The 14,630-nt window shown below is 43.7% G+C and overlaps 1 protein-coding gene across 4 annotated transcripts in view; it reads left to right on the forward strand.

Moving 5' to 3' along the window:
• The window catches only part of LOC109903658 (platelet endothelial aggregation receptor 1), a 33,852-nt gene that overhangs the window by 15,436 nt on the left and 3,786 nt on the right, over positions 1-14,630 (forward strand). For all 4 annotated transcript variants that reach the window (XM_031789751.1, XM_031789758.1, XM_031789761.1 and 1 more), the window contains 17 exons: positions 2,459-2,569; positions 2,819-2,920; positions 3,011-3,111; positions 3,376-3,468; positions 6,630-6,876; positions 8,319-8,421; positions 8,577-8,713; positions 10,489-10,701; positions 10,861-11,035; positions 11,222-11,342; positions 11,798-11,961; positions 12,308-12,410; positions 13,114-13,260; positions 13,398-13,529; positions 13,679-13,807; positions 13,947-14,072; positions 14,320-14,529. In XM_031789751.1, coding sequence (XP_031645611.1) covers positions 2,459-2,569; positions 2,819-2,920; positions 3,011-3,111; positions 3,376-3,468; positions 6,630-6,876; positions 8,319-8,421; positions 8,577-8,713; positions 10,489-10,701; positions 10,861-11,035; positions 11,222-11,342; positions 11,798-11,961; positions 12,308-12,410; positions 13,114-13,260; positions 13,398-13,529; positions 13,679-13,807; positions 13,947-14,072; positions 14,320-14,529 — 2,414 coding nt within the window. The remainder of the gene's footprint in view (positions 1-2,458; positions 2,570-2,818; positions 2,921-3,010; positions 3,112-3,375; positions 3,469-6,629; positions 6,877-8,318; positions 8,422-8,576; positions 8,714-10,488; positions 10,702-10,860; positions 11,036-11,221; positions 11,343-11,797; positions 11,962-12,307; positions 12,411-13,113; positions 13,261-13,397; positions 13,530-13,678; positions 13,808-13,946; positions 14,073-14,319; positions 14,530-14,630) is intronic.

Genomic DNA, 14,630 nt, shown 5'->3' on the forward strand with positions numbered 1-14,630 from the left:
GCGTAAAGCAACACAGAAGAAGAATCTTGATTTTTATAAAAGATTATAGAAAAAAGATGATACGGTAAAAGATAATAAACTGTAGGTTGAGATTCATAAGAGTGTACTCTCAGCAGCAAAGGCTTGGGCAGGATTCTATAATCAACCCAAATGTATGGGTGGAGTAGCAAATAAAAGCCTACTTTTGGTGGGGAGAGGACCTGAACCCCTTGACCTCTCTGAGCAGGGGTATGCTAGTCTACCGACCTACCGTTCAATTTAAAGGTAACCCAAACATGTAATGTGAACTGCCGCTGACATTCATTTCAAGTCAGAGCTTTCTCTCTTCACGTCTGCACCCATTAAACCTACACTCTCTTTCTCAGCACTTAAGAATTCCCATGCGGTTTCAATACTTTGTCTAATGAAGCTCAATTAAAAATAAAAAAGCAAGTGAAAAATATTTACTCCAGTCCAATGAAGTGGCTGCTAAAGTCGATTGCTCCTCTTAATAAAAACCATATGCCTGTTCTTATAAAATCCTGTTTTTGTGGTGCAGCTTTTTAAGGCGTTTAGAGTGTTTGCCAGAATGTGTATTATCTCCTGACACAGAGAACAGGAGGGTTGTGAGGGGTGATATATCAAAAGAAGCAGATCGTGAATGTACTTGATTTATGTTACAGGGAGCATTGTGCCAAATCAACTCATAACTACAGCTTTAGGTTTAGTGTGACTGCTGGGCTGTGGCTGCAGTTTGTTTGTTACTCTGATTAGGAAAATGCTTGGGCTGAAGCCCCTAAAAGGGATCCTAACATGGCATTATTGAAAAAGCACAACCTTACGTTGTGAGGGGAGGAGGAAACCTTGTGATGGGCTAGACCTAGACTTATTGAAGTGCCTTGTTGTTCCTCTCTTTGCTTGACTGAAATAAATGCTGAATATCTCCTTTGGAATAGTCATAGAAATAGTTTAATACCCCAAGCTCTTTATTTCATCCTCGTTGGTGACCTGAGAAGCAGTACACTAACTTTGTCAAGGGGACTTATTAGAAAAACAGAAGGGAATAAATAGCCTTGACCAATGTTATGTCAACATGAGTCCATCCTCCAATGACTGTCCCTTTCCCACGATGAGGGGAATGGCCCTTCAGTTGACCCATGCTATAGTGTTGCTGAACTTCCCAAAATGTCCATGGGAGTTTTGGGGGAAAAAGACCACTTTCTCTGCCGCTCCCTGAGAGCCTGCTCTGGTCCTCATCACTGGGCGTTCCCCTGGGTCTGCGTTTTGATTGGATCCAGATGGTGTGAGTGTGGAAGGGGACATGGCGGAAGAGTGTGGAGTTTTCTCTCCTGCTCTGATTGATAATAGCTAGGATGGTAGCTGGAGTCGCATTCCTCCCCCCAATCCATTTCTGTCTCGCTCTCTCAGATTCAGTGGTGGAAAAAAGTACCCAATTGTCATACTTGAGTAAAAGTAAAGATACCTTCATAGAAAATGACTATAGAAAAAGTGAAAGTCACCCAGTAAAATACTACTTGAGTAAAAGTCTAAATATTTTTGGTTTTAAATATGCTTAAGTATCAAAAGTAAATGTAATTGCTTAAATATACTTAATAATTTCACATTTCTTATATTAAGCAAACCAGACAGCACAATATTATTTTATTTTTATTTTTACGGATAGCCAGGGCACCCTCCAACACTCAGACATCATTTATAAACGTAGCATTTGTGTTTAGTGAGTCCGCCAGATCAAAGGCAGTAGGGATGACCAGGGATCTTGATAAGTGTGTGAATTGGACCATTTTCCTGTCCTGCAAAATGTAAGTAGTTTTGTGTGTCAGGGAAAATGTATGGAGAAAAGTACATACTTTTCTTTAGGAAGGTAGTGAAGTAAAAGTAAAAGTTGTCAAAAATATAAATAGTATAGTACAGATACCTCAAAAAACAGGACCTTAAAGTATTTTTACTTAAGTATTTTACACCACCGTTCAGATTCCTCTGTTCTAAGTTGCCATATGGGGAGAATAGTGAGCACGACGGGGAGGGTTTGGGTAAACGGCTCAATGCTGGCCCGCTGCCTTACCTCTGCTTAGTGTTTAATGAACTCTTTTACAAGGGGTGATACTGCTTTAAACTACAGGAAGGTTTCAGATAAATGTTCATATTCTTTACATTGTGAAGTGTTTGATATCTTTGTAACTCAGATGGCGGGCTAAAAGCAGTGCCAAACAAAAAACTGACATGTATCAGTTTAACATAGACAGTATGATTTGATGTGCTGTTTAATGAGAATAGAAAAAAGATAGGTATTTGATTATCCCCTTTCCTGCTCATAACCTGATCCTTAATAACTAACCCTCTCCTCAAATGTTGGTCCTCATGCTTTCAATTTGTAGCCTATTATCACTGCCATTGCTCCCATGGATAGGCATTCTAAATATCCTCCACAACCATTTTCCTCCCTTTCTCTCCTCAGGACCATGCAGTCACTGCAGACCTGTACCGTCCTGCTGGTTCTGAGCGTTCTGATTGGCCTGTCCTGGTCTCTGAACCCCAGGGACCCCAACGTGTGTAGCGTATGGGAGAGGTAAGTCAGTGTAGCTCATCTCATTTCATTGTACCAGAATAGAAGAGAGCACATTTTAACGTGTGACAAAGAAATAGAAGTAGCAGCAGGTTTAATTGTAGCTAACTTGTTGTTTGTTGTTGCACTTATCATTGAAGATGTAACACTTGGCTCAAAATATGAACTTCTGGTTGTCTCAACTCTAAAACATGATGGGTTCATTCTGTCAGTGTATTATCATGTCTGAGTCCATTTTGTCCTTTCATACAGCTTCCCAACCTCAGTGAAGGAGTCGTACGCCCATCCTTATGACCAGGTGACAGAGGAACCTTGCTCTGAGCCACGCACCTCCTACAGATGCACCCGTCACAGGTAACACAGCCTGCCGACTCACTTCCTGGTTGTGTCCATAAGGTCAGAGGGTAACAGGAAGTATTCTCTATTTGACTTTGTGTTGGCCAGGATCACCTATAAGACAGCATACAGACAGGCTGTGAAAATGGACTACCGCCGGAGGTACCAGTGTTGCCCTGGCTACTACGAGAGCAGAGACAAATGTGTCCGTAAGTTTAACGTCATGGCTTTTCTTTATTAGCATATCAAAACAAACGTAGAAGATTCACTTGGATTCATCAGTAAGTATTTCAATGAATTACATTTCTACATATTTTGCCATCGATTTCTAGAATTCATCCAATTGTGTGCTTGGTTGCTGAGTTGGTTACATTCTGGAGAGTTGACATGCGTGCGTTACATAACATATATAATATCTCCACCAACCTTCTAGTCTACTTAAGAGTGTGTTTGTGTGTGTTTTTCATCACTAGCCCGCTGTACTAAGGAGTGTGTCCATGGGAGATGTGTTGCTCCAGACCGCTGCCAGTGTGAGGGAGGCTGGCGTGGCGACGACTGCTCCAGTGGTGCGTTACATCAACACACACACACACACACACTCTGCAGGAAATAACAAGTGACCATTATTCAAAAACTGATCCTCACACACAACACTCAATCACACATAGAGCTTTCCAATGGAAACAGCAAGGGACCAAATAAACAATTATGCGTCATTGAAGTAAGCCACAGTCCAGAAAGCAGTTTATTAGACCAGGAGGACACTATGTCTATCCCCTTCCTGGCACTTGACATTTTATGCTACATCAAGTATGTAACATCCCCAAAGCTCCCCAAAGTATACTGCATGCTTAGACCCAGGGCCCAGGATGGAAATCAATATTTTCCGTATTTTGCAAGTATACACTTTTGGAATCATATGCTAAAAAATTTATAGTTTGCAAATGAATTCAAATAGCTCCATCTCAGCACAGGATTAATGTTTTACATTTGATTTATCCCAGAAACTCCCTAGTTAATCGATGCCAGTGTTCTTCTGAACTCAACCAGGTCACTAGTACAGTGCTGAATGGAGGGCTTAACATAAGCTAGTGGAGTATGATGCCTTCAGAGGGGATGATGGGAAGGGGAAATGTTACCCCTCTCCCACTTTGTTTCTCTCTCCTTCTCTCTCTGGGTAAACGAGTGCTGGCCTCGGGCCCCATACTGCTGAGTCCTATAATAAAGCCCACTGGCAGAATGAGAGCTGACACTTTCTGGAATAGATACCTGTGTTTTGAGCTAGCTGTGGGAAATGAGAGAGAGAGGCTGAGGTTTAGCACTGAGAGTTGAGAGAAAGTCAGAGGAAGAGGGAGAGAGAGAGAAGGACCAAGAGAGAGGGGGGGCCAGAGGCAGCGAGAGAGAGAAGTGGACAGAGAGAATGAGAGAGGAAGAGGGAGAGAGAGAGAAGGACCAAGAGAGAGAGAGGGGGGGAGAAGGGGGGCCAGAGGCAGCGAGAGAGAGAAGTGGACAGAGAGAATGAGAGAGGAAGAGGGAGAGAAATAAATACATGTATGTTAATAAGAGACTGTTGGGGAAGAGAGATTGTGATGGAATAATTCATATTGGGTGAGGTTGGGTACAGAAAAGAAGACTGGTTGAGTTTTGATAGTTAAGAATAGAGTGATATACTCTAGAAGGGTGTGTGAGAGAGAAGGGTATGGGGGAGAGAAGGGTATGGGGGAGAGAAGGATATGGGGGAGAGAAGGATGTGGTTCCTTTAGATATGTGGGAGATAATGCTGTGGTTGGATGCAGACGAGATCTCCACCACCACTCGGACAATACACTTGGGGAAAGAGAGGAATTTTCCCACCATATCTTAATGCATTCCATTTACAGTACAATGGAGACTTGCCATTTTTAAGGAGCGCATCAATTGAAAAAAATTCACTTTTGAACCCTGATCAGATGTAAACAAACATATGGACAATTTATGTGAGAACAGGTCTGGGTTCTGTTATAAATTGGGTAAGTGCAGAGGCTTGGGCACAGCCAGCTGGTCCTAGCACAGCTCTTCAAAGCCTAGGTGTCCAATCCATCACGTTCACTCGCCCACACTCATGGCTAGCCTTGTCAGGCCTGGACGATGATAGCAGATAGTAGAAGGCTTAGTACCCTGCAGGTCCTTTACTAAATCTCCATTGGCGTCCTGGAGAACGCCTGTGTAAACATTATTGCTGCTCCAGCTGAGCTTCCCATAACTCAATGTGACACACGCTCCAACTGCAGTCTCTCAGCATCTCTCGCATGCCCACACAGGGAATAAATGTTTGATTCATTTAAACAAAGAAAAGAGAAAAAAAGGTCCTGTTCTGAGTTAGATTAATAAACATTTCTAAGCTATGTGGTAGTTTTCGCTCCAAACCCTAATTTGGCCATACTGTACCCTCCATTTAATATGTCAAAGAAGTTCTGCTTGAAACTGTGACACAGTACATACTGTATGTGACTGAAGGAAAGAGAGGTGGGTGGAAGACCTCATTATAAACTACATAGAAAAGGAACAGTTGCAGTAGAAAATACGTGTGCTTCAGCTGTCTAAAAGTATTTTTCTCATCGTGGAAGAACTAGTAGTTTTTACTGCAGTAGTAGTTTAGTAGTTGTGACTGAAGCAAGCACTAGAATCCATATAGAACAGTAGGATTTGTTAGTGATCATTCACACTGTATGTCATTCCCCACAAACCTCAATGAGACAAGTATAAATCCATCATTGAATGGTTGTCATCATGATAGTTAGTGAGATCATAACTTGTGTGCAAAGCATCAGTTACGTCACCTGTATTGGGATATCTTTTTTTCCTTTGAATAGGGTTTGTGCCCCAGTCAGTCTGCGTTATTGATGAGACATTGGAGGAGTCAGTGTGTCCATGTGGGATCCTGGTTCTGGTGGAATCAGGAATGATCCCCCTGACGCTCCTTAACTCTGTTTGAAATCCAAACCCTGTGCGAATCACCGGTTGGCGGTAACCGCCGGAGCCATCCCGAAAGGCCGCTGTAAAATTCCCAATTTTAACCTCATCCATTTTGTTGGCTCCATGCAAATCGCCCTGTCAATCGTGAATCATAAGTCGGTAACATTAGATTCTGGAGCTATTAGGACTAGAGTTGGACATGGACTATGTCTCTTTTTGTTGGAAATTCATGACTATACATGGATAGATGTATTGTCCCTGGGGGAGTGATCTTTACCATTGTCTTCTACTAAGGTTCCTGTGCTGTTGTTGTTGGGTTGAAACATGACAGTCCCAGTGACATCACATATAGTATACGGTGTAACACCATACAACTACATCAGGTTAAGTTAATAGAAAGAAAACCCTTTCAGAGATATCAGATGGAAAACGTTGTACACAGGTCCACTAGTCTATGCATACATTTATATGATTACATATATTTTGTTGTAGGGTAGCCTAGTGGGGCGGCAGGGTAGCCTAGTGGTTAGAGCGTTGGACTAGTAACCGAAAGGTTGCAAGTTCGAATCCCCGAGCTGACAAGGTACAAATCTGTCATTCTGCCCCTGAACAGGCAGTTAACCCACTGTTCCTAGGCTGTCATTAAAAATAAGAATTTGTTCTTAACTGACTTGCCTAGTAAAATAAAGGTACAATTTTTTTTTAATGAAAAAGTTGTATGGGGTTTCTTTTTTTATGTGTCTGTTATCATCTGTCTGTGTGCGTCTTCCAGCCTGCGATGACAAACACTGGGGTCCAGGTTGTGGTCAGCTGTGTAAGTGTGCGAACGGTGGCCTGTGCAATCCTGTGACCGGTACCTGCCAGTGTCCTCCAGGCTACATTGGGACCCGCTGCGAGGACCCCTGCCCACCAGTCACCTTTGGCAAGGGCTGTCTTCAGAAGTGCCCGTGTGGAACTGGGGGTTCCTGCAATAAAGTGACCGGAGAGTGCCTGTGTCGAGAAAATTTCACTGGTACATTGTGAGTAGTAGAAGTAACGCTCTCTCAAATAGGCCTACAGCAGTATGTATCAATATAAAGTAAATAGGATGTTAAGGTTGGAAAGACAAAATGGAGAGGCAGTAGACTAATTGTTATACCATATCCTATGGCCTTATTCCATCCTACCAATGCAGGAAAAGAGCCCCTCTTGAAACACTAGGTTAGAGCATGAGTCATTAGTTACAACCTGTGTTTTAGATGCCCCTGAGGATGAGTCATTAGTTACACCCTGTGTTTTAGATGCCCCTGAGGATGAGTAGAGAACCACTAGGAATTAGTGGAAAGTCTTTATATGAGGCAACTGCCAATGTCAGAAAACAGCACAGCACTCTAATAGCCCAAGGGCCAACCACAAAGCATATGTTGATCCATGACCCAGGAAACAAACAGCAATATGTCAACAACTAGGTAGATAATGATATGAATATGAACACTGTGTGGTTCAAAACTTGTAAAAGTTGCATGTTCATTTGTTATTTTTAGTACAAGTTACGTCTTTAGCATCAGAATCATAGCGCATCTTGGATAATATTCCTAGCAACGCTCCGACATTGCTATGTTTCACATTGGTTACTTTTGTTGCACACTGGCCCACAGAACTATTTGTGCGTTCGGTGTTCGTCCACGCATAAGCTCAAGCAACACGTTACCGGTCCTTCACTGATCCAGATGAACCCGTATAGGATGTTTTGTCAGCTTTAATTAGCCATCTTTGCCTTCTAGCCAAACTAAAGACAGCACAACATTTGCTAGCTAACACAGATATGAAAACATTCCAAGGTCCGGACAACTACATAATGCGCTGTTCGGGCATCTGAGAGAAAATCTATTTAGGACCTTTCAACAGCTTCTTATCTCGAAATAGTCATTGATTTCTCCGGTCCGGTACGTAAGTTGCTTTCTGCAAGCATGGACAACGGAAAGTGTGTAACAAATGTAACCGAGGTGAAACATGCCAACCTCATTATGTTGCAAGGGGAAATTACCCAAAATGCTATCTTTGATTCATAATATTTAAGTAATGTGCAACTTTTCAAGTTTTGAACCACACAGTGCTCATACAATTATCTACGTAATGATGTTGAAACCTTGCAATTTTGTTTCCTGGGTCATGGAATGCCTTTTCTGAAGCCTTTTTTGGTGGGTGGCCCTTTGACTATAAGCACCAGTAGGCAATGTACCACTAGTAGGCAATGTACCACTATTGATGAATTCTACTGTGTACAGTTGAGTATTTGTTGCAAGTGCAATCATTTTATTTGTCCTTAAACAACTTTTTCTGTATGTTTATGCACTGAATAACACAGAGATTCCACTAAATTGAAAAAGATAGGAACTCGTTAACTTGTACCCTACATTTCAATCTCTACACAATCTGAGTCGAGCTGCCACTCAAGAGTTCTTTCCTCCATGTTCCTCAGCTGTGAGAAGTCTTGCCCAAAGATTCGATGCCTGCGATGCCCGTGCCAGAACGGGGGCATTTGCCAGGGGAAAGGAATCTGTGCGTGCCCCCCTGGGTGGACGGTACGTTTCCTGAATCATGGGAAATCTTTGTATTTTGAGGTTATCAATCAGATCCCTGTTTTATTGTTGTCGTACCATGTACGCTTTCTCTCTCTCTCTCTCTCTCCACTTTTTCTCTCTCTCTATTTCTCTCTATCTTTCTCTCTCTCCCTCAGGGTGAGGTGTGTACAGAGCGCTGTGCAGCGGGCAGGTTTGGTCCTAACTGTGCCCAAGAGTGTGTATGTCACAACCGGGGCCACTGCGACCCTGAGACAGGCCAGTGCGATTGTGCTGAAGGCTTCACTGGAAACAGGTGTGTGTTTATCAAACTCGCTGCAGTGGAGACAGATACTGTACATGTGCCATATACTCAACCTGCACCCATGGTTGGGTAGAAGTTGTTTATATCATACAGTTCATGTATCTTTCATACAGGATATTAAATAGGATACATAAAGTTGAAGTCAGACGTTTACATACACCTTAGCCAAATACATTTAAACTCAGTTTTTCACAATTCCTGACATTTAAAAATTCCCTGTCTTAGGTCAGGTAGGATCACCACTTTATTTTAAAAAATGTGAAATGTCAGAATAATAGTAGAGAGAATGATTTATTTCAGCTTTTATTTCTTTCATCACATTCCCAGTGGGTCAGAAGTTAACATACACTCATTTAGTATTTGGTAGAATTGCCTTTAAATAGTTTAACTCGGGTCAAAAATGTTGGGTAGCCTTCCACAAGCTTCCCACAATAAGTTGGGTGAATTTTGAACCATTCCTCCTGGCAGAGCTGGTGTAACTGAGTCAGGTTGGTAGGCCTCCTTGCTGGCACATGCTTTTTCAGTTCTGCCCACAAATCTTCTACAGGATTGAGGTCAGGGCTTTGTGATGGCCACGCCAATACCTTGACTTTGTTGTCCTTAAGCCATTTTGCAACAACTTTGGAAGTATCCTTGAGGTCATTGTCCATTTGGAAGACCCATTTGCGACCAAGCTTTAACTTCCTGACTGATGTCTTGATGTTGCTTTAATATATCCGCATAATTTTCCCCACTCATGATGCCATCTATTTTGTTAAGTGCACCAGTCCCTCCTGCAGCAAAGCACCCCCACAATATGATGCTGCCACCCCTGTGCTTCACGTTTGGGAAGCACAGCCTCCCTCACACTGCTCTCGGCTTGCAAGCTTCCCCTTTTTCCTTCAAACATAATGGTCATTATGGCCAAACAGTTCTATTTTTGTTTCATCAGACCAGAGGACATTTCTCCAAAAAGTACGATCTTTGTCCCCATGTGCAGTTGCAAACCGTAGTCTGGCTTTTTTATGGCGGTTTTGGAGCAGTGGCTTCTTCCTTGCTGAGCAGCCTTTCAGGTTTTTTCGATATAGGACTCGTTTTAATGTGGATATAGATACTTTTGTTCTTTTGTCCTTTCCTGTTGTTCTGTGATTTGAACTTTTTGCACCAAAGTACATCTCATCTCTATTGTACTATTGTTTGTACAGTTGAATGTGGTACCTTCAGGTGTTTGGAAATTGCTCCCAAGGATGAACCAGATGTGTGGAGGTCTACAATGTTTTTTCTTAGGTCTTGGCTGATTTCTTTTGATTTCCCCATGATATCAAGCAAAGAGGCACTGAGATTGATGGTAGGCCTTGAAATACATCCACAGGTACACCTCCAATTGACTCAAATGATGTCAATTAGCCTATCAGAAGATTCTAAAGCCATGACATAATTTTCAGGAATTTTCCAAGCTGTTTAAAGGCACAGTCAACTTAGTGTATGTAAACTTCTAACCCACTGGAATTGTGATACAGTGAATTATAAGTGAAATAATCTGTCTGTAAACAATTGTTGGAAAAATGACTTGTGTCATGCACAAAGTAGATGTCTTAACCAACTTGCCAAAACTATAGTTTGTTAACAAGAAATTAGTAGAATGGTTGAAAAACGAGTTTTAATGTCTCCAACCTAAGTGTATGTAAACCTCCGACTTCAAGAATAGTTTCTGATTCAGAGATATGTTATTCCACTTTGGTTGCGGAGCATGTCCTGATTTGTGTGTATGTGTTGTATCTCCACAGGTGCAGCGAGGAGTGTCAGGTGGGTAGTTATGGGCGGGACTGTAAGGGTGTGTGTGACTGTGCCAACGGGGCTCGCTGCTTTAACATCGACGGAGGCTGTCTGTGTGAGCCTGGCTTCAGTGGACCCCAGTGCAGAGAGAGGATGTGTAGGCACGGCACCTACGGCCTTCACTGTGAACACACCTGCCTCTGCCACGACACACACACACTCAGGTATGGATCAACAAAGGGTACACACACATACTGCCACACATTAGAATTCACACACACACAGGCCCATAATAGTTTTTAATTATGCTGTTGTTTATAACTCTTAGATTTGTTTAATTGTGCTCACCCATGTGACCACGCTCTCCTCTGTCCATTGGCTAGCTGTCACCCACTGAAAGGCGAGTGCACGTGCCAGCCTGGCTGGGCGGGGCTTTACTGCAACGAGACCTGCGCCCGTGGTTACTACGGCCATGGTTGCCTGGAGCCCTGCCTGTGTGTCAACGGAGGGGTGTGTGACAGTGTGAGCGGGCGCTGCCACTGTGCCCCTGGGTACACGGTGAGTGATTAGGACAGATAGCACTGAATGGGGCACAGGATGGCACTGACAATAACTAAAATATAATTTATTTGGGTTATTTACTTAAGATAATAAACATGCATGCAAAAATGTATACTCATATTTCATATATTCAGTTTTTCTGCTGTTGCGAACTGTTATAACCTGCTTATGTCTGTTGCGTAGGGTGCTCACTGTGAGAGTCCCTGTAAGAGTGGTACCTATGGGAAGGACTGTTCTCTGGAGTGCTCCTGTTCCAACTCAGTGGACTGCTCTCCCATTGATGGGACCTGCTTCTGCAAAGAGGGTGAGTCACTGATAAGACACAGTCTGACTGAGAGAGAATAGTCATAATATCTCTACTCCGATGGGACAAACAGACACGCAGACATACTCAGCGGTGTGAGTGTGTCTGTGAACAAGTCAGTTAGGGCGCGATTCCATCGGTGACGCTGAAGCGTTACAGATTGCACTATCTGACAGGATAGGAAACAGGATTTCCTATTGAGCCGACATGTGCAGCGTTTACCGTGAATGCAGTCACCGCTAACGCGGGAACATTGCCTTTACATTTCAATCATGCTGTAATGCTGAACTTCAGCGATACAGATTGAATCAAGTCATAGGTCTCAGAAGCCTACCTGTATTTTGTTCCAAAATGGCTGCTCCTCTTTACAGAAAGACGTTTAGACAAACATACAGACTGACAGACACAGACATGTATGATTCCTTTACAAAATGTCCCTCTCTGTCTCTCTCCAGGCTGGCGAGGCCGGTACTGCTCCATACCCTGTTCTAAGGACACCTGGGGCCTGGGTTGCAACGCCACGTGCCAGTGTGCCAATGTGGCTTTGTGTAACCCAGCAGACGGATCCTGCACTTGCTCTCCAGGCTGGCAGGGGCCCCTGTGCGACCAACCATGCCCCGTAAGTGCCAGTATAATACTGTAGCTATAACATTTGTTAAAAGGTAACATAATCTTAACGTAACATAGGCCTGATGTGATTGTTAATATATTAGTAATGTTACTCATACTATAATCACCATCTTTATCTCTCTACTGTAGCTCATTCTGTGCATCCATAAGCCTATATTCTGGACTTCCCCTTATCTTCAGTCCTCCTTTTCCTCAGTAAGGCTAATCTGCCAACTATGATGTATTTACAGTGTATCTTGCCAAAGTACAGTTTGCTTGACTCTGACTGTGCTGGCCAAATGGTTCAGGGATTCCCTTGACGATGCTTTCGCTGTTGGCATGTGTTTACTGTACAGATGGGCACGTTCGGGCCAGGCTGCCTGAAGAGGTGTGACTGCCTCAACGCAGACAGCTGCCAGGGTGCCAGCGGGCAGTGCCAGTGTCTGCCAGGGTGGACTGGTAAGCACCGACGCCCCCGTTGAGTTTGTGTCAGCTTGGATGTGGTCCTGGAAATTAGTCAGTCCAATGTGATCTACAGGTTTTAACCTCTCTCTGTGTCTCTCTCTCTCTGTGTCTCTCTCTCTCTGTTTCTCTCTCTCTCTGTGTCTCTCTGTCTCTCTGTGTCTCTCTCTCTGTATCTCTCTGTCTCTGTGTCTCTCTCTCTGTGTCTCTCTGTCTCTGTGTCTCTCTGTCTCTGTGTCTCTCTCTCTGTATCTCTCTGTCTATCTCTCTCTCCCTCTGTGTCTCTCTGTCTCTGTGTCTCTCTTTCTCTCTGTGTCTGTCTCTCTCTCTCTGTATCTCTCTCTCTCTGTCTATCTCTCTCTCCCTCTGTGTCTCTCTGTGTCTCTGTGTCTCTCTCTCTCTGTGTCTTTCTGTGTCTGTGTCTCTCTCTCTCTGTGTCTCTCTCCCTCTGTGTCTCTCTGTGTCTCTGTGTCTCTCTCTCTCTGTGTCTTTCTGTGTCTGTGTCTCTCTCTTTCTGTGTGTCTCTCTGTCTCTGTGTCTCTCTCTCACTCTGTTTCTTTCTGTGTCTGTGTCTCTCTCTCTCTGTGTCTCTCTCTCTCTGTGTCTCTCTGTGTCTGTGTCTCTCTGTCTGTGTCTTTCTGTGTCTGTCTCTCTCTCTTTCTGTGTGTCTCTCTGTCTTGTGTGTGCTTCTCTCTCCTAGGTGCTCGCTGTGCCCAGACATGCCCAGAGGGTACATGGGGACGTCACTGTAACCAGAGCTGCTTCTGTCAGAACAGCGCCACCTGTCTGCCACACAGTGGTGCCTGCGTTTGTCGCCAAGGTTACTGGGGACCCAACTGTCAGCATAGTGAGTACAGAAAATGCTTGATATAGATGCCTATATAAATAAGTAGAAAATGTCACTATCACTATCCGTCTTATTCGTATGCTAAATTGTATGTCTTGCTAAATTGTTATGCATCATCATCAATCTCTCTCTTTCAGTGTGCAGTGCGGGTGTGTATGGTGACCAGTGCAGTATAACATGCCCGTCCTGTGCCCACTCCTCCTCCTGCCACCATGTCACAGGCCAGTGTGTGTGTACCCCCGGGTACACTGGAGCCCTTTGTGAACAAGGTCAGCACTAAATCATATCTCACCTATAGTCAAACTAGCATATATATAGAAAACCCGCAGCATCTTGGCATACTTTAATGCTTGACATGTTGAATATTTTATGTGTGTATTATATTTGACCTTGACGTGTGTTTTGGTGTAATTCCTAGCCTGTCCAGTGGGTCTCTATGGTAAGCAGTGTACTGGAGTGTGTAGATGTGCCCACAACTCAACGTGCAACCATCAAGATGGGTCCTGCCTCTGCCCCCCAGGATGGACAGGCCCTGACTGTACTTTACGTAAGTCTGGCTCAATGAATTTTTTAAATAAAATATACTGTATCACACATGCCTTTGCTGATTGAAATCAATTACATTTTTTTAAAATAAAGAGTTCAAATACATGAGTCATACTTTGAATCTCACCCTGTGTCACTAGAATGCCGTCCTGGGATGTTTGGCCTTAACTGTGTCCAAGTCTGCTCCTGCCCACCCAACTTCTACTGTGACCCACAGACAGGGGAGTGTGTGTGTGAATCAGGACCAGGGATCGACTGCAAAAAAGGTATGGTATGGTCTCCCCTTTACCCAATGAACAGTTACGAACCATACATCTGTTTACAAGCTAGTAATGACATATTGTTGCCCATAGCTACCAGACTATAATTGTTGTCTATTGAATCTGCTACAATCCAGTTAAATGAGACGGTAATGACACTTTGGTTATTGTCTACCTAAGGCTATTCAGCATTGTTACAGTAATGACTGGAGGGCCTGTGACGGTGATGACCCTTGTTCTCTGTGCTCCACAGAACGCTTTGTGAGTATGATGGTGCCAGTGTCCCCGGGGGAGAGGGACTCCTGGGGGGCCATCGTGGGTATCGTGGTGCTGGTCATCCTGGTGGTGCTGCTGCTGGCCCTGCTACTGCTCTACCGCCGCCGGCAGAAAGACAAGCAAGCCAACACACCGACAGTCTCCTTTTCCACCTCACGCACCGTCAACTCCGAATACGCAATACCAGGTACTGTATTGATACAGCGTTGTTTTAAAAGATGTTAAAGAACAAATGTTTGCAAACAGTTTGACCACGTAATGTATCCATACTATAGCGGTTATAGTTTT

This window comes from Oncorhynchus kisutch, linkage group LG2 (assembly GCF_002021735.2).
Source record: "Oncorhynchus kisutch isolate 150728-3 linkage group LG2, Okis_V2, whole genome shotgun sequence".
NCBI classification, from domain to species: domain Eukaryota; kingdom Metazoa; phylum Chordata; class Actinopteri; order Salmoniformes; family Salmonidae; genus Oncorhynchus; species Oncorhynchus kisutch.